General features: G+C 58.5%; 2 protein-coding genes across 7 annotated transcripts in view; both read right to left on the reverse strand.

The window, feature by feature from the left end:
- Positions 1 to 4,004, reverse strand: part of PPP3CC (protein phosphatase 3 catalytic subunit gamma) — a 36,954-nt gene extending 32,950 nt beyond the window's left edge. For all 6 annotated transcript variants that reach the window (XM_032712605.1, XM_032712603.1, XM_032712601.1 and 3 more), the window contains exon 1: positions 3,881 to 4,004. In XM_032712605.1, the coding sequence (XP_032568496.1) occupies positions 3,881 to 3,932 (52 nt within the window). In that variant the 5' untranslated portion in view covers positions 3,933 to 4,004. The remainder of the gene's footprint in view (positions 1 to 3,880) is intronic.
- Positions 4,005 to 5,683: 1,679 nt separating this feature from the next.
- On the reverse strand, positions 5,684 to 17,172 carry SLC39A14 (solute carrier family 39 member 14). The gene is given in 15 exon segments (XM_032712670.1): positions 5,684 to 8,444; positions 8,682 to 8,866; positions 9,635 to 9,812; positions 9,814 to 9,843; positions 10,072 to 10,257; positions 10,343 to 10,446; positions 10,449 to 10,464; positions 11,163 to 11,332; positions 13,391 to 13,432; positions 13,435 to 13,477; positions 13,480 to 13,579; positions 13,670 to 13,736; positions 13,739 to 13,937; positions 14,143 to 14,203; positions 17,135 to 17,172. Coding segments are annotated over 13 exon segments (1,452 nt in total). The 5' UTR covers positions 13,923 to 13,937; positions 14,143 to 14,203; positions 17,135 to 17,172; the 3' UTR covers positions 5,684 to 8,297.
- Positions 17,173 to 18,424: the final 1,252 nt, after the last annotated feature.

Here is an 18,424-nt window from a genome sequence, read left to right on the forward strand (position 1 = left end):
AAAAGAAATCCAAACTAGACCTGCAGAAAGGTGCCCGAAAGTCCTTCAGAAACGACAGCAAAGCACAAACTTGGAAAATCCACTTGTTTCCAGGACACCTTTGGCTCCAGCACCGGTCCCAGCTTTACACCACAATTCCTTGGTTTCACCCCATCTCAGAAAAGCAGGAATTCCTTCAGAAATCACAAGGCAGGCACCATAGAACAGGATGGGAATTAGGGATGTGTCTGACTTCCAACACACACACACAACAGCTGCCAAAACCAGGGCACCGGATCCCGGCTGCTCCCGGCTCCCCACTTCCCAACGGCACCGACACAAAACAACAACACGAATATCAGAAAAATTCCAGCAGATTATTTGCTCTGGATCAGCCTGGTGTCTAAATCCCGACATCCTGGGTTTTTAAAGGATTTGTCATGGATGCAACTGCACAGAGAGAGAGCCGGGTCACCTTCCAGCACGGTCAGGGGGAAGGATCCTCACGGACACAGCTCTGCTTCCCAGAGGATGTCACACCTTGCAGGTCTCATCTGCTGGAGGGGGAACCCTCCAAACGCACGAAAAATGGAGCAAAACGCCACAAAAACTGCAAGAAAATCCCTGCAGGTTTCTTTGGAAGGGGCACAGAGAGGGAAAACACCCACCCTGCAGTGCTGAGCTTCCAGCACCTGCCCTGAATAATGTGGATTTCAGAAGATGTGGGATCCACCAGTTAATTCTGGCGATCCAACAGTTAATTCAGGCCTGACTTGGGGATAATACAGACAACCAGACCCCCTAATCCCTCACATTTCCAGCAGAACCACCCCAAGTGCTCTCCAGAGAGCACCAAGTTTGGACATTAACCGTCTCTGTTACCATCAGCCACCAGTTTCCTGCTAGAACTGGGCTACTAAAGAGCAGTTCTGGCCCCAAAATTCCAGATTTTAATAAAAAGGCAACTCTTGGCACACCCCAAAATTCCCTGTTTTAAAAGAAGCAATTTCCTGACCTACCCCGAAACCCGAGATTTTAATAAAAACCAACCCTTGTGGCACCTCAAAATTAGAGATTTTAAAGAAGCAGCTCCTGACCTACCCCAAAATTCGAGATTTTTAATAAGGAAGTTCTCCCCAGTACAAGTTTAAGCCTAAAACTGGAAATGCTGCATTTCCCCTTGCCTAAAAACTTAATTACAGTTAACGCTTCTGCAGGGCTCTGGAGATGTAAATATATAGGTTAAACATAGTTAAAATTCCACATCCTACTTAATTGCAGGCATTTTCCACGGAACAAAACGAGCTTTTATCTTCAGCTTTTTAATTATTAATAACCACGAGCAATGTCACCACCTTCAAACAATAAATCCCGGCCCTCGGAAGGCGATATTCCGATTTTTTTCCCTCCCCAGCTGGAAAATTATCCTTGGAGGGAGGGGGGATAATATGGGAAGTTCATGTGGATTTTGGAGTGTTGGAGCACGGAGCGAGCAGGCCGTGAGCCTCCACCCCGCTTGGATATGGATTAATGACCACAATTAGCGGGATCATACGGATACTGGGGGGGGGTGAGGGGGGTGTTGCCAAGCAGGGAGGATCCCTGCCAGGGATTCCCGGGATCTGGAAGCCCCGGCAGGCAGGGAGAGCGCATGGATCCGGCCGACTCAGCTGAATCATAATGGCTGCATTGACATTACCTTTCCCGAACAAGGCCAACCTAAACACAGGCAGCTGCCTGGGATTTAGCAGGAGATTTACGGGCAGCACCGGCCACTCGGGAGACCTACAAACCACCACACACCACCACCCCCCCCAGGACCCCTCCCCAAATCCAGGAGTGCTCTGGCATTATTCCCACTGAAAAAAATAAAACAAAAACCCCAAACCCAAACCCCTGGGAGCTTCACCCCCCCCACCACCACCCCCAACCAGGGCCCGAGGGGCCTCCACGCTCCGGCTGCCACCCGGATCCCCTTTCCCTGGGTTTGAGGTTATTAACATTAAACATGTGATCGGCCACATGACAGGCTAAAAAGGAAAAAAAAAAAAAAAAAATGGAAAGAAATCGCCTGGATGCATCCAGAGGGGAAGGGAGGGATGGCAGCGTGGTGGGGACACCTCCATGGCCGTGGATTACAACCGTTCCTGGGAAATCTGCTGCTTCCAGCAGCCTGGAATGACCGAAGCCGTGGAGGGGGGGAGGTTTAATAACGGGGTGATTGTGTAACTTGGAGCCTCTCGGCAAAAGTTGAGGCACCCAGTGGATGTTCCCGGGGACATGGATGGCACCGGATCAATTAGGGCAGTGAAATGTGCATCCCCCCAGCCTCCACCTCCTCCTCCTCCTCCTCCTCTTCCCGATCCAGGAGTTTCTCCCATAACGTATTTCTCTCCTCGTTAACTGCTTCGGTGTCTTCTGCTCTTTCCAAAATAGCACCTACTATAACGGGGCCGGAGAGGGGGCCAGCTGGCACCGCCCGCGGGGCATCCGAGCAGGGAGCGGGGATTTGGGGGAGGAAAGACACCGGGAGCCGGCAGGATGAGCGCAGGGTGGGCTCTGCACCCCCCCATCCCACCCCGAGCACCCCAGTCTTGAGGGGCTCGGACTTCGTGGGTGTGATGGACTGCACCCTCCCCGGGATGGGGATCCCCCCCCCCGAAACAGGGATGTCCCCTGATGTCACCTTCCCGCCTGTGCCCACAGGGCTGGGGGTCCACAGGACCCCCCCTTTCCTTGCACTGCAGTAGAGAAAGGAGGGAAGGGGGGTCACATCCTCTTGGACAGAGGGGGTCAAAAATGCCTCCCCCCAGTAGAAGCCCCATAGAGCAGAGATGCCCCCCCAAAACCAGAGAGACCCCCGGAGAGGACACGACAGGGGGTGTCCCCCCAGCCTGACCCCCCCCACTCAGGGCTCTCCCTTAAGGGGGGGTGACCCATCAGAACGACCCCCCTGCTGCTCCAAGCATCCCCCCCCTCTCTGGGTTCCCCCGGCCTGGGAGTCCCCCCCAGACAGGCATCCCCTGCCTGGTTTGGGGGGGACCCCTCCACCTTTTTCAGGCACCTTCAGCCTGGGGGTGCCCCCCCCACCCAGGGTGCCCCCATTCAGGACTGTCCCAGTTTGGGGACGACCCCCCCCCCAAAAACCAGGCTCCCCCTGACTCAGGGCTCCCACACAAGGGGGGGGTGACCCACCAGAACACCCCTTCCCCACCACTCCAGGCATCCCCCCCTTCTCTCTGGGTGCCCCCAACCTGGGCTTCTCCCCCCCCATCCGGAACAAACCCCCCCAAAACCAGGCAGCCCCCCCTTTTCTCTGGGCTCCCCCGGCCTGGGGACCCCCCCTCCAAACCAGGCATATCCCCCCCTGCTTTCTCCGGGTTTCCCCAACCTCGGGGGGCTCCCCAAATCACGCTCCCCCCCCATCCCTCTCCAAGCTCCCCCAACCCGGGGGGAAAGGGGGGTGTCTCTCCCAACCCAGGGGGTCTCCCCCAACTGGGGGACCCCCCCAAACCACGCTTCCCCTTCCCTTCTCAGGATTCCCCCAACCTGGTGATAACACCCCCCCCCCCAAACCATCCCACCCCCCAAATCCACGCTGCCCCCCCTTTCTCCATGCTCCCCCAGCTTGAGCGAGGGGGGTCTCCCCCAACCTGGCGATCCCCCCCCTTCCTTCCAAACCAGACACCCCCTTCCCCATCACGCATATCCCCCCCCTTTCTCCGGGCTCCCCCAGCCTGGGGACGCCCCCCCTTCCCCAAACCACACTCCCCTTTTTCTTTCTAGGGGGGGTTTCCCCAACCTGAAGCCCCCCTCCCCATCCGGATCCCACCTCCCCCCCGTGCAGGCAGAGGGCGCCCTGGCCGCCCCCCCCCCCCATTCCCCTCCCTTCCTCCCCTACCCTTGACGATGCGCTCGGTGGTCGGCAGCTTGTTGTGGCCGCGCCCGGACATGGTGGCGGTGGCACCGCTCCCTCCTCCTCCTCCTCCTCCTCCTCCTCCTCTTCCTCCTCCTCCCCACCGCCGTGCCCCCTCACCGCTCCCCTCGCACGGGGGGCCGCGGGGGGTGCTCCCGGCGGCGGCTCCGCGGCGCTGAGATCCCGCCCCCGCCGCCGCCGCCGCGGCCGCCGCCACCACCACCACCACACCGCCCTCCGCCCTCTGCCCCCCTCCTTCTCCTCCTCCTCCTCCTCCTCCTCCTCGCCTTCCCCTCGCAGCCCGCCCAGCGCAGGCGCCGCGCCCGCCCCGCCCCGCCCGCCATCTTGGAGGGGAAGGGGTGGTTGCTAAGCAACGGAGGGGGGGGGCGACATGGCGGCCATGGCGGCGGAGGTGACAGTCCCGGAATCACCTCCCCGGGGTTGGGTGGGAAGGGGATGTGAAATCGTCTAGCAAAAAAAAAAATTATCTAGTAATAATAATAATAATAATAATAAAAAGTATCTAGTAAATGGAAAAAAAAATCACCTAGTAAAATTAGCTGTAAAATTATCTGGTAAAAAAAATTTAAAAGAGTTAGCTAGTAAATGGGGAAAAAAATTATCTGGTAAAATTATCTGTAAGATTATCTGGTAAAAAAATTTAAAAGAGTTATCTAGTAAATTAAAAATAAATTATCTAGTAGAACTACCTGTAAAATTATCTAGTAAAAAAAATTTTAAAAATTATCTAGTAAATTGGAAAAAAAAATTATCTAGTAGAATTACCTGTAAAATTATCTGGTAAAAAAAATTTAAAAGAATTATCTGGTAAATTAAAAAAAATATTATCTGGTAAAATTATCTGTAAGATTATCTGATAAAAAAATTTGAAAAAATTATCTAGTGAATTGAAAAAAAAAATTATCTACTAAAATTACCGGTAAAATTATCTGGTAAAAAAATTTTTTTAAAAATTATCTAGTAAATGAGAAAAAAATTATTTAATAAAATTATCTGTAAAATTATCTGGTAAAAGAATTGGAAAAAATTATCTAGTAAATTGAAAAAAAATTATCTAGTAAAATTATCTGTAAAACTGTCTAGTAAAAAAACCTGATGACCGTGCTTGAAGCACTGAGGGGGTGTGGAAGCAAGTCAGATTCACACCGAGCCCTTCCTTCCTTAATATAACATTATTTTTTTTTATAAAACACCCCATAATTTCTAGATTTATTTTCTTTAGTGCAACGGAGTTCCTAAAAATCGCGTTCACTGCTTGGAGCTGGCAGCTCGCGGGGAATTGTATATAAAAAAAGAGAGAAAAAAGGGAAGGGGAAAAGCAAAGTTTGCTGCTTTTTATTTTTTTTTTCCCCCTAATGGAGGGTGGGGAAGCAAGGACACGAACGCTGCTTGGAATCTGTCTCCCTCGTGTGAGCTGGAGAGGAATCCAGCATCCCATACCTCCTCCTCCTCCTCCTCCCAGCCAAACCACTGCTTGGAAATACGCTTAAAATAAATTAAAAAAAAATATATATATAATTAAAAAAGGGGATTTGAGAGTCATAAAGGCCGTGCCACGCGGCCAGGCCGGGGGTTGTCAGTGCCATCTTCTGTCAGCTGCACTGCACTGCACAAGCCATGGAAATCCAGCTGGAAAACCAGGATTGCATCACCCAGCCTGGCTCAAACCCTTCCCCTTGGAAAAATCCTGAGCCAGCAGCGCTCCCAGCCCTTCACCCCCTCCTCCAGCTCTGCCCACAGGGAGGTTTCGCTGCTTGGGACCCTCCGTCATTACAGAATATATTTTATTCATGGAATTTTACAAATATCTGTACAGTTCACGTGACATAAGTTACGCTCTTTGTTTCAACGCGTTCTCTCCCACAACACCTGAGTTATTGAAATACTGAGATGGAACTGGAGCTTCCAACTGGACACGGGAAGGGAAACACGGATGAAAATCCATAACGAGCTCGATTTGGGTGGGTTTTTTCCTTCCTCATCCTCCTGCCTGCCCCATCCCTTCCCTGCTGGCAGGTTCCAGCCTGTCCAGCTGGGAATGGGAACGGAGGGGGAGCCTTGTTTCTCTGGGGATGTGGGGGGTTCACCTCCACCCCCCAAATTTTTGGGTTGCAGATTTCTCAAAAAAAAAAACCAAAACAGGGTAAAACTGGAAACGAGAAGACGACGGATTCACGATTCCCACCTTGTGCCGAGGGGCTGCACCAGCTCCCAGGAATCTCAGCATCACTCCTGCCACTTCCCAGCTCTAGGGGACCTCCCAGGCACAGCCCACAGGGGACAAACACCCCGATTCCCCCCCTTTCCTCCACCACTTTTCCATCGGTGCCCCATGGAAACCCTCCAGCCACCTGGTGTTTTTCCTTGGGAGAGAGGAGAGGGCAACACGTGCCAGTCCAAGGACTCAGATTTTCCACATCGAGTCGCTCGGCCGGGCCTGCAGCTCTCTCAAGCAGGGAAAAGGAGTTTCCAGTGGCACTTTCCTCCTGGATTAGCAGCACAGGGAATGAGTGTGAGGTGCTGCACAGGTGACTGAGCCAAGGCAGGCCAGGCTGCTCTGTCCCACAGGGAGAAGTGACTTAAGGTGACAATCCACAAAACAAGACACCACATGAGATAAAGGAAGGAATCTCTCCTTGAAGGAATCACCCGAGGACCATGTGGCACCTCTGGGTGGAGGGTGCTCCCGAAAAGGCTCCCTGCTCCTTGACAAGTTCATATTTAGGTTTTGGGGTGCAGGACAAAGCCAACAGCCTTGTGGTGCTGAGGGGACTAAGCCCAGCCTAGGAAAGCCACTGAGAGCAGAGGTGATGATCCATACTGGAAATGCCAGAGTCCAGGGACTCAGTGACAACGGTTAGGAGCTTAGGAAGAACAGCATCCATCTGGGAACTAAGGGAATTCAGGGACTACAGCGATCCAACCAGGGTACAACGCTGCTGGAGGTGCTGAGCCTGTGCCAGGGGCTGAGGAAAAATCCCTGGCACACCTTTGGCTTTGCTTTCTGCAGAGTGGGGAGGGAAGGTGTGGGATCCTCGGCTCCAGGACCACACCGAGGTGGCAGGATTGTCACACACCCCCCCTGCACAGGCAGGGAGGGAGGGAAGACACTCCCTGACAAGCACATACACTTCCCAAAGCACCTGCACCGCTCCTCCACCCCAATCCAAGGGAAGCTCCCTGAATCCACTCCTGCTTATCCACACAGCCATGAGCTCACACCAGGTACGGGACAAGGTTTGGGGGGGGAAAGGGGGTGTGAGGGGACCTCAAGCAACAGGGGTGGGGTGGGCAAGATTATCAATATGATAACTAGTAATTCACGTAGTGAATCTGGGGAAAGCCAGCCCCGGGGGCAGAGCTGGGAAGTGCCTGGAACACCCTTCTCTGGCTACTCCCTAAGGCTGGAAAAACGCAACCTAAAGAGGTTCACAGTCTGGTATTTTGTTTTAAAAACACCCCCCGCCCCACCCTGAACCTCCGCAGTGTTTAAAAGCCGGTGGCTGTTCCCGGGTGTCACCGTGAGCTTGGACACAGCCTGAGGAGAGACCCCTGGGCTGGGAGCCCACGGCCAGGCAGGGCTCTGCTCTCACCCCCCTACCCACCAGGAGGAGTTGGGATTTGCCCCTCTTTCCAGCAGCACAGGGAGGGTCAGGATATCCTGGCCAGGCTTCTCTCAGCAGCCCACATGTCACTCCAACCTGGCCTGGTGTCCTCTGCTCCGAGCGTGGACACCCAAAGGGTGCTTTAAAATCCCAACCCTCTTCACCCTGCTCTCCCCAGGGCTGGAACGGAGCAAACCCAGTCGGATGGTGGTGACATCATGAGCCTCCTCATCCTCAGCAGTGCCTGGAGAGCACAGCTCCAAGGGATGGCTGGTGGGGAATGCTCCAAGAAGGGTCTGTCCCAATCATACATCCCCCAAAGGGGTCAGGACTGCGTCACATCCCATGGGAACACTCCAAGAAGGGTCTGTCCCATCCGTCCCCACCCCAAAGGGGTCAGGATGGCGTCACATCCCATGGGAATGCTCTGAGCACGGCTGAAGCAGCTCCTGCCTCCCCACTCCATCCTTCCCGGGAGAGGCGAGGAGACCAGGGATATGACACGGGAAAGCGATCCTCCGGTCAGGTCAGTCCTATGGGAAAGGGGGATTCAGCCTCCCCTCACAGTCTTAAACCCAAAGAAGGTCTGTGGAACAGCTTCCAAAGCGATGTCTCCTCTGTAGTGTGACGTCAGTGCCCGCACAGGTACCGTCGTTTGCTTGCAGCAGGAAAAGGGAAAGAAAAAAAAAAAAACCCCAAGGAAAACCCCTTCCCCCCACCCCCCCAAAAAAAAAAAAATGGAAAAAAGTGGATCAGGGCTGCGGCTCGGGCTGGTCCTACCCAATCTGGATCTGGCCAGAGTACATGGTGAGCAGCACCATGATGGTGAAGCCCGTGAGCAGCCCCGCGTTCTGGATGGCGAAGGTGATCAGGGCGCTGCCGTTCTGCTCGTCCTCCCGGCTCACCTCGTTCATCTCGGGGAACTGGGAGGGAAAAAACAGGCATGGCAAAGGCTCAGCGACGGGAAAGGCTCTGTTCTTCCCAGGAAAAAAACACCCACTGCCCGCCCCAGCCCATGGATTTCGCTCAGCCAGGCAAAGCAAAGCGGAGACAGCAAAGCGTGTGCCAAGGGGATGGAGCAAACCCGCCCCCAGGTTAAAGTTTTCCTAGGAAAAAAGCCCTGGGAAGATCCCAACCACGCACCCAGGCTCAGGATTTACCATGTCAGCCAGAGCTATGTACAGGAACATCCCTCCAGCCAGAGCAAAGATCCAGTTGGCAGAGAAGTGGCTGCCGGCCACGATGCCGAAGGCCAGGCCCACGTAGCAGCAGCAGGCAGAGATGAAGTTGAAGAAAAGAGCCTGGCGGATGGTCATCCCGGCGTTCAGCAGGATGACAAAGTCCCCTGTGGGAGAAAAGGACGGGAGGATGAGGAGGAAGGGCTGTTGGCAGCATCGGGACAGCACCGAGGGGCCGCCTTGAACTTCGGGTCATAAATCCCCTCAGCTGGAAGGGACACACAAAGGATCATTGAGTCCAGCTCCTCCTCCTGCACAGGACAGCCCCAAAAATCACATCCTGTGCCAGCTCCTGCATGGGCTCCCCCACTGCCCTTAAATTCAGTCCTTCACACCCAAACCTGCCTCCCCCCTCCTGTAACAGCACACCACTGCCCCTAAATTCAGATATTCACACCAAATCTGCCTCCCCCCTCCACTAACAGCACACCACTGCCCCTAAATTCAGATATTCACACCCAAACCTGCCTCCCCCCTCCACTAACAGCACACCACTGCCCCTAAATTCAGATATTCACACCCAAACCCACCCCCCTGCACTGACCACACCACTGCCCCTAAATTCGGACCTTCCCACCCAAACCCGCCTCGCCCCCTCCCAAACCCACGAGGTGTCGAGGGCTTTTGGTTTCGTTTTTTTTTTTGTTGTTTTCTGCCTTCAGATGTCTCCATCTAAATTTAAACCTCAGACATCATATTACCTCGTTATTTTTAGAGCGGCGATTACTCAGTGCCCGTTTCCAGCCTCGCCTTCCCCCCCTCGCCCTTTATCCCACCCCAAAATCCGCCTCCCCCTCCGGGGAAAAGGACCGACCCCCCCAGGGAGAGCGGGACTGGGCGAGCAGCGGAGGGGCAGACCCGAGGGACTCACACACCCAGCTCGTGCGGGAACTCCTCGCAGAGGATGGCCACGGAGGTGCTGATCCCTTGGAAGACGGAGACGGTGAAGGAGGCGCCGATGGCCAGCCCGTCGATGAAGTTGTGGAGGCCGTCGCTGAGGGTGATCATCCAGGCCAGCGTCCCAATGTCGGAATACCGCACCTCCTTCAGCCAGGTAGCACGCGCTCTGGGAGGCCTGCAGGTCCTGCCACAGCACCCCAAGGCGGGGGGCTCAGCACCCAAACGCTCCGGGGGGGGGTCACTGATCCCTCCCCCAGCCGGGGAAAACCACCCCACGCTCATTAAATCCACATTTAATGGGCGGAGCCCTCTGCTTCCCACCCCCCGCAGAGGGTTTGGGGTCTGAGACTCCCTTTCTGTTGACAGGTGGGCTTTTCCCATGTTCCCATCCCACGGGACAGAGGGAGCTCACCTGGACAGAGAGGGAGCCCACCACGGCCTTCTCATCCCCGGAGGGGGGCTTGCGCTCCAGCTCGCTGGTGATGTGGGGGATCATGTGGTCCAGGTCCCCGTTCTGCAGCTTCTCCGTGACCCCCTCCTCCTGGTCCTTCTTGGAGGGCAGAGCCTCGGGGCCGTAGTGGCTGTGCCCGTGGTGGTGCTGCGGGATCAGGGGATTCGGGGCTGTCAGACAGCCCGACATTCCCGCTGTTCCCCACCACCCACCAGCCCCTGCTCGGCCTCACCTGGTCCTTCTGCTTCAGGAGCATCTTCAGGACCTTCTCCGTGAAGAAGAAGAGGTAGAAGCCCCGAACACCACGGCTGGATTTGGAAACGTAATACTCTTCTGAGGGTTGAATCCAAACGCCTGCAGGCAAGAGGGGCCATGGGAGAGGATGAGGAACAGTCCCTGGCAGGGTCCTTCATCTACCTTAGGCCCCAGAGGGGGTGGCACAGCTTTCTGACCTCTCTAAGCAGCAGCTGCTTTGGGGACAAGCTCAGAAAATGCCTTTGTGCACCTTTAATCTCCCTCATTCCCTCCTCCAAGCTGGCTGTGCCCCGAGGCATCGGATCCAGCACCCGCCCTGGGGCAGGGACGCCAAAACCAGGGCTCCACGCTCAGAGAGGACCTGCCTTCAGGGCCAGAAAAGGCAATAAAGCAGTGATTCTCTGCTTGAAGCAGACTGGGGCTCTGCCTGGAGCGATTCCCTTCCAAACTCCAGCTCCAAGGGGCTTCCAGCCTCCGTACCTCACTCTTGGCTCCCCTCTGACTGGATCCAGCACCTGCCCTGGGGCAGGGATGCCAAAACCAGGTTCCACTCTGCAAGGAGGACCTGCCTTCAGGGCCAGGAAAGGCCAGAGAGGGCAACAAAACTGCAATTCTCTGCTCGAAGCAGACTGGGGCTCTGCCTGGAGCGATTCCCTTCCAAACTCCAGCTCCAAGGGGCTTCCAGCCTCCATACCTCGCTCTGGGCTCCCCTCCGACGCCGCCTTCCCCTTCTCCAGCCAGAAACAGCCCCCGAGAGAGAGAGAGAAAAGCACAGACCCGCCCGGTCCTCTCCCTACCTCGGGAATGAGCTGGAAGAGGGCGTTGGAGTAGAGAGTTCCAATCGCCAGAGCTATGAAGTAGAGGAGCAGCCGCTTGTAAAAGGTCTTCTTCATGAAGGGCACCACGCTGGCTCCCACCAGCGAGCACAGGGAGATGACGGACACGCAGAGGAAACCGTAACCCCAGACTGAGAGGGGCGTGAGAGCCAAACCCACCCCGGGGGAACGGGAAAGGCGAGGGAGGAGATCAAGGCGGGCACGGGGAGGGAAGGAATCCACACCGACAGGACAGAGAGAGGAGGGAGGGAGAGAGGGGAGAGAAGAGGACTCATTAGTGATTGTGTTCATCTCGGCTTGGCTCGGGACCTGGCGCCGGGCGGCTTTGGGAATGGCTCTTTGGGAAGGGTTGGATTCTTGGAGCCAGCGGCTCTCGCGGCCGGGTTTTGGCAGCCAGGCCGTGTCCCAGCCAGACCCCCAGCTCTGCTCCATGAGCCATTCCCGAGCCACGGAGCGCCCAGGTTCCTGAGCACCTCGTACGCTCCATCCCCATCCCAGGCCACGCCGGGATGCTCCGAGCGCTGGCGAGGGCTGGAGCGTACGCGCAGCATCCCGATTCCCGGAAAAATCAGGGAATTAGAGGCGCTTGGTTTTATGTCCAGCGAATAACAGTTGCAGTTCTGGAGCTGAAAGGGAGCCTTGGAAAACATCCCACTGCCAAGACGGGTGAGGTGATTGTTGCCCTGGCAATGCCAGGGGCAGGAGAAAAAACCCTGTGGAATTTTAAGGCTGGATGTGCAGGAGCTCGGATCCAGCTCGTCCTCTACCCAGGAGCTACTTGTGCTCCGAGGAGCCACCTGGACAGTGTTCCAAAGGTGTCCAAATCCGTGTGGACTTATTCAACTCCAGAACTGGGCAATACAACACAATTAATTTGCAGTATTTCTTGTCGGTCCCATCAGAGCACCAGGAAACCTCAGGGAAGCCTGAACCCTTGTGGAAACACCGGGCTGGGAAATCAGGGAGAGGCGGGGGGGGCCGAAAAAATAAAGGCAGTAAAGGCCTTGTCAAATTTGGCTGATTCCAGAGGAAGCTGATGCTGTTCTCCGGGTTTTATATGGATATTTCCTCCTTTTATATGATATTTCCTCTGTTTTGCAGTACTCTCCCACTTGTGCTCGGAGACTGATGGCTGAGCACATCCCTCCAAGGGATAAACTCCTGGCCACTCCAGGAGCAAAGAGCTTCTCCCAGCCCATTCCCACTCCTCAGACCCGGCAGGGCTGGAGGACACAGCCTCCCTGCCCACTCCAGAGGGTTTCCTGGGCTCGGAGGGGGTGAGAAAAGCCCCTGAGACGAGCCCTGAGCCTCGGGTGACGGAAGGGACCGGCTGGATTCGGCGGGGTTTGGAGGCAGAGAGGGGCCCCGGAGCCAGGAGAGAGGGCAGGGACGTTCTACCGCACCTCTGGGATGAGCTGGAGGAGCGCGTTAGAGAGCAGCGTGCCGATGGACAGCGCGATGAAAACGTGAGGACCCGGCGGAGAAAAAGGCCTTGGCGGAGCACGGCACGACGAGGACTCCGAGCAGGGAGGCCACGTTAATCATGGACACACTGAGAAAACCAAAGCCCCACACTGCGGAGAACGAGAAGAAACCAGAGGGGCCAGACATTACCGGGGCTCTCGGAGAGCCCGGATCCGGGCGGGTGGGAAAGGGCTGGCTCCGGGTCTGTTCCCGGGCCACGCGGCACCGGAGGGTCTCTCCTGTGCTCTGGATGTCCGCAGCTGCGACAAAACCGTCGTTTTTTTTTGGTGCAGGAAAGTGGGAATGAGGCCGTTGGGTTACTTGGAAAAGGCTTTCCCGAGCCAGCCCAGGGTGGGGCTCAGGGCAGCTGATCCAAGACCATGGGCATCGTCAGGAGCGGGATACGCGGAGCTGGTTGAGCATCCCACTGGTGGCTGGAGGCCAGCGGGTCCCTCCAAGTGCCAGGTCACCCTCTCCCACCCACAGGGACTCATGGCAAGGTCCCTCCTCATCCAGCTATCCCGGAAGCACAGAGTTATCCCGGTGAAACCACGCCACGGCACAATCCACAGTGAGGAAAACCCGTGGGGATTCCTGCCCGCTGTAGGCAAGGAATTCCCAGGAGCGGGAACCACCTGTGCTGGAGGTCCCAGGGTGCCTCATCACTCCTGAGCTCCATGCCCGGGCCTGGGCAGTTGCCTGTGCCCCTCCAGCTCCCCTCTTACCTTCAGCCGAGCTGGGTCTGCCCTCCTCCGTCTGCTCGTTTCCTCATTTTCCAGGTTTTCAGAGGCGCACGCCCCCGACTCCAGGCTGCCTGCAGGATGGTGGGGCAGAACTCCTTGAACTCCCTGTGCCCCACGGCAGAGCCCTCGCTCAGGTTGGTGGATGGCAAAAAGCTCCACGAGCTGAACGCACTGGGGAAAGGAAGGAACCGGAACGGCCTTGAGACTCCCGCAGCTCCCCGGGGAGGTTTTGGGACCTGCAGGAGGGTTTTGGGGCCCGACCCGGGAGAGGTTCAGGCGCTGCTGCGGTGACTGGGAGAGTTGGCGGTTCCCACTCCCACATCCAGGCGTTCAGCAGGGCCTTGAGCTGCTTCAGGCTCAAGGTCTGGCTCTCTCCGTAGCGCTGGAGCAGATCCTGCAGGAAGGAGGCTGCGGAGACTCCCGGGCTGTCCCTGCCCGCCCGGACCCGCGGGCAGGGAAGGAGGCAGAGCAGCAGGAGCAGGCAGCAGCTCCGGGGGCCCGCGCCGGGGATCATGGTGCCTCTGGGACGCTGGGAGGGAAAACACACACTGCTGTTGGCTTTGGCGTTCCCAGCGCTCCAACCGCCGCTCCTCCACCCCACAGCTCCGATGGGAGACGGCAGATTTCTTCCTCAGGGAAAAGGGGATGCAGCGTTGAGAGCACCCAGATCCTGAAGGGGGACTTGTACACAGGACCACCAGCTTCTCCCCCACTCTGAGCCACCCTCTGCTCACCGTGGGGGGCTGCCAGGACACGGCTCCCGGGGGTTCTCCAGCTCCGCAGCGCCTCGGGACCCTGGGAAGAGCAGTGGGTGGTGGGAAGCAGGCAGGGCTTGTGCCTCTGCCAGCCCCAAATCCAGCTCTCCGTGGCGTGAGGAGTCACGCTCCAGCCCGGCCACGCGTGGGTCCCCTTGGCGTCACCAGGAATGGGACACAAATCCCTCCAGGACCTGGACGCCGGAGCTCGGAGGACGTGGGAACCCAGGGGACAGAGGTGGCGTTTTCACAGGGTTAAATTTTAACCCAGATAATTACCATGAACCGGCTCCTTCCCCGGCTCCAACTGTAGGTGCCTTTATAGTGTTTGCCCAGAGTCAATCCTTGCCCTCTCTGCTCCTTTCGTACGCACCGGGGATCAATAAAAGTGGGGTGGCAAAGCCGGGGTGCAAAGGGGGGCTGGGGGGGGGGGGGGGACGACACGCCAGGCACGACCTGCACGTCCACTGTGGGAGGCACCTGAGAGGCTGGAGCAGGGCCTGGGCTGCCTTCCTGGGAAAACTGCCCCGAGAGGTGGGCGGCGAACTCGGGGTTCACAAGGACCAGGAGAGAGTAACAGTCCGCTGGTTCCGTAAATGCAGCAGCCACCCTGATCCCAGTGCAGGGATCCAGGTGTGTCCTGCCTCCTGGCTGCCCTTCCCAGGGGCTCCCGGATCTCCCTGGGACACCCACAGCCCGTGCTGAGAGTTCACAGGCTCCAGGCTCCTCCAAAAACGAGCTCAGGACATTTTTGAAGCCCGGCCAAGCAATTGTTCCGAAAATAACCTGGGGCCAGGATTGTGAGGAAAAGGGGCACGGGAGGACCCCTCCCCATCCAGGACCCCGCTCCCCATCCAGGACCCCGCTCCCCCTCCGAAGGCTCCCACATTCCCACAGGTTTTACCAGCTTACCACCACCTTGTGAGCTTTGTTCTGGGAGGTTTTAGCCTCCTCCTGCCAGGGCTTAGCTCGGATGCTTTGGCTTAACCCCTCTCCTCCCAAAACATGGGAAGGGAGCTCATCCAGAGGGGTGCTGGTGCTGAGTGGGGTACCTAAGGGACCTCTGCCTCTTCACCGAGCCCGGACCCTTCCTCTGCTTCTTCCTCCCTATCCCAACCCACCCATCCAGGTGGATCCTCCCGGGCTACATGGTACATCCTGGTGACTCCCACAGGTGCTGGCACACGGCCCACGGTGCCAAAGGTCTGCCCCAGTGGCCGCATGTCCCGGGACGGGGGGACGCTGGCTGCCCTTCCCTGCCCGTGCCAGCCGAGTGCTCCCCATATCCCTGATCCCGCCTGGAGCCATCCCGCCGGGCCGCACACCGGCTGTCCCGGCCCTTGCCAAGGCACGCAGCCCTCCCCGGAGCCAAAATCGCTCCCAGGGGTTTCTCCCGAAGCCGGGCTGAGCCGGATACACCCAGGGTGGAAACCGGACCTCAACTTCTGCCCCAGCTGCCAAAGGAAAGGCAGGAAGCGCCGCGCAGGCAGAGCCGGGCAGCGGCAGGAGCCGCACGGGCTCGCTCCGTTTTAGGGCAAAAACGAGGTGGAGGAGCCGCCCCTGCGGAAGGGCCCAAAGAGGGACATCCCGAGGGGCTCCGACCCCCCGAAAGCGGGGAGCTCAGGGCAAGGCGGGAGGGTGCCAAACACATCCATCCATCCATCCGTCCATCCATCCATCCCCGCGTCCCGGGGCAAAGGGGGTGCGCAGCGAACACCCCGGAGCGCGGCCCCTCGCCACCCCACCCGCGGAGCGTCCCGGCCTCCTGCCCGCTACCTCCAAGGGCGTCCTCTCGCCGGGATCCGCTCCCGGAGCCCGGAGCCAGCGCCTGACCTACTTTATCTCCCTCCGGATGGGGCACGGGGACAAACCGCTGCCACGGGAAGGGACGGACGCCCGGCGAGGGATGTGCCCGGGAGCGGTGCCACGACAGCACACAACAGAGCTCCCAAGGCCACGCCAATCCTTCCCATCTCCCTGGGCTTCACTTCCCAGCGGTCATCGATCCGCCAGCGGGAAGGTGACGCCGGGAATAAGAACCGCTGGCAAAGCCATGACCCCGGCGACGTCAGCCCCGCGCCAGCTCTTCCCGAAATCCCGCTCGCTGGCGCAAGACTGGAAGGGGAGGGGGGCACTGGGGGCTCCCGAAAACCCCACCGGGATGGATCCCGCTCCTGGAGCCGGCGGGGCCGAGCTCCTTCCGGAGCAAACGCTGCTCCACATGTCCCGCGGGCAGGAGGGTTTCCAGGAGGGTTTCCAGGAGGGTTTCCGTGCCCTGGGGCACGTCCCGGGGCCACGTTTCCCGAGTCACGGACCCCCCTCTGCCCAACCTGGAGCCTCCGGCAGTGTCTTGTCCCTTCCTCTCCCCGTGACCTCTCCCCGCAGGCCCCGGGGCGGGCAGGCGGGCACCAAACAGGGGAATATCCCGGCCAGCCCACCTACACGGACCCCCCAGTCCCGCCCAGTGCCCCCCGTGCTGGAGCTGCTCCTGCTGCCCCCTGGCACTGCCCCCATCTCCCCAGTCCTCATGCCCGGCCCTTTTGCCCCCTGCCCGGCCCCAGAGCTTGCACCGCTGGTGCCAGACCCCACAGCAGGGTCCTGCGTCCCAAAATCGGGTCCTGCACCCCACAACAGCGTCCTGCACCTTAGAGCCCACCTCCACCTGCCCCAGACCTCGCTGGTAGCCCCAAAGCGACCCCCCCACGCTGCCTCCAAGCCTAGGCCCGCTCCTACACCCCAACCCCGCTCTCCTGCAGCCTTCCCTGCATCCTTCCCCGCATCCGCAGGGATCCTCTCCCCCATCCCCATCCCCATCCGGGGCTCGGGGCCGGCCCCAGCGCGCTCCCCCCGCGCCCCCGCCGCGCTCCCCGCGGTGCCGCGTCCCCGCAGCGGTGTCCCCGTCCGTCGCACCGTTCCCCGTCCCATCCCGGCGCGGTCCATCCCGGTGCATCCCGGCCCATCCCGGTCCTACCTCCGCTCCCGCTCCCGCTCCCGCCGCCGCTCGCGCGGGGCCGCGCAGGGCGCACGCTCGGCGCGCGGGCACGGGGAGCGCTCCCATTGGCTGGCGGAGACAAGGGACACCCCCCTCCGGGGCAGGGCCACGCCCCCCCGGGCTGCTGGGGGGGGAACGGGACCCCCAAAAACCATCCAAAAACCACCCAAAAACACACCCGGGACCCCCAAAACCACACCCAGGACCCCCAAAAACACCCAAAACCACAGCTGGGACCCCCCAAACACCCAAAACCACAGCCGGGACTCCAAAAACACCCCCAAAACCACCCAAAACACACGCGGGACTCCCCCAAAACCACCCGGGACCCCCCAAAACACCCAAAACTACACCCGGGACCCCCCAAAACACCCCAAAAAACCCCCAATACACACCTGGAACCCACTGAAACACCCCAAAACCCCCCTTCCAAAGCCACCCAAAACCACACTCGGGACCCCCCAAAACACCCAAAACCACACCCGGGACCCCAAAAACACCCCAAAAAAACCCAATAACACACCTGGGACCCCCTAAAACACCACAAACCCACACTTGGGACCCCCCAAAACACCCAAACCCACACCCGGGACCCCCAAAAACACCCAAAAAAACCCAAACACACCTGGGACCCCGTAAACACCCCCAAACCCACACCGGGGACCTCCCAAAACACCCTAAAACCACCTAAACCCACACCTAAGACCCTCCAAAACTCCCACAGACCCGCCCAAAAACCTCCCAAAAACACACCCGAGGGGACCAGGATCCCTAAAATCACTCATCCCCCCCAAAAAATATTTGGGGGACGAGGACCCCCAAAACCACGCAAGAACCACCTAAAAAACCCCTAAAGCCCACCCCAGGACCCCCCAAAACCACCTGAAGACCACCCCGGGGGCACAAGGCACCACATGGACCCCCCCAAACATCCCTTCAGTGCCACTGGGCACCCCAAGGACCCCCCCAAAACAACCCTTGAGGGCACAGGGCACCCAAGGACCCCCCCAACACACCCCTCAGGGGCACAGGGGGGTTCTAAACCCTTGGGGTTATGGAACATCCCTCAGACCACCCCCCCAAACACCCTTTGGGGGCACAGGACACCCCTCAGCCCTTCCCAAGGGACAGGGCACCCCAGGGACCCCCTTGGAAGGGCTGGGGGGATTTGGGGGGGGACAAATCCTGCCAGCCTGGCATCCAGGGCTGGTCCTGGCTCCTCTCCCTGTGCCAAGGAGCCAGCAAGAAGAGGGACAAGGCAGAGCTGGG

This window comes from Chiroxiphia lanceolata, chromosome 28 (assembly GCF_009829145.1).
Source record: "Chiroxiphia lanceolata isolate bChiLan1 chromosome 28, bChiLan1.pri, whole genome shotgun sequence".
NCBI classification, from domain to species: Eukaryota; Metazoa; Chordata; class Aves; order Passeriformes; family Pipridae; genus Chiroxiphia; species Chiroxiphia lanceolata.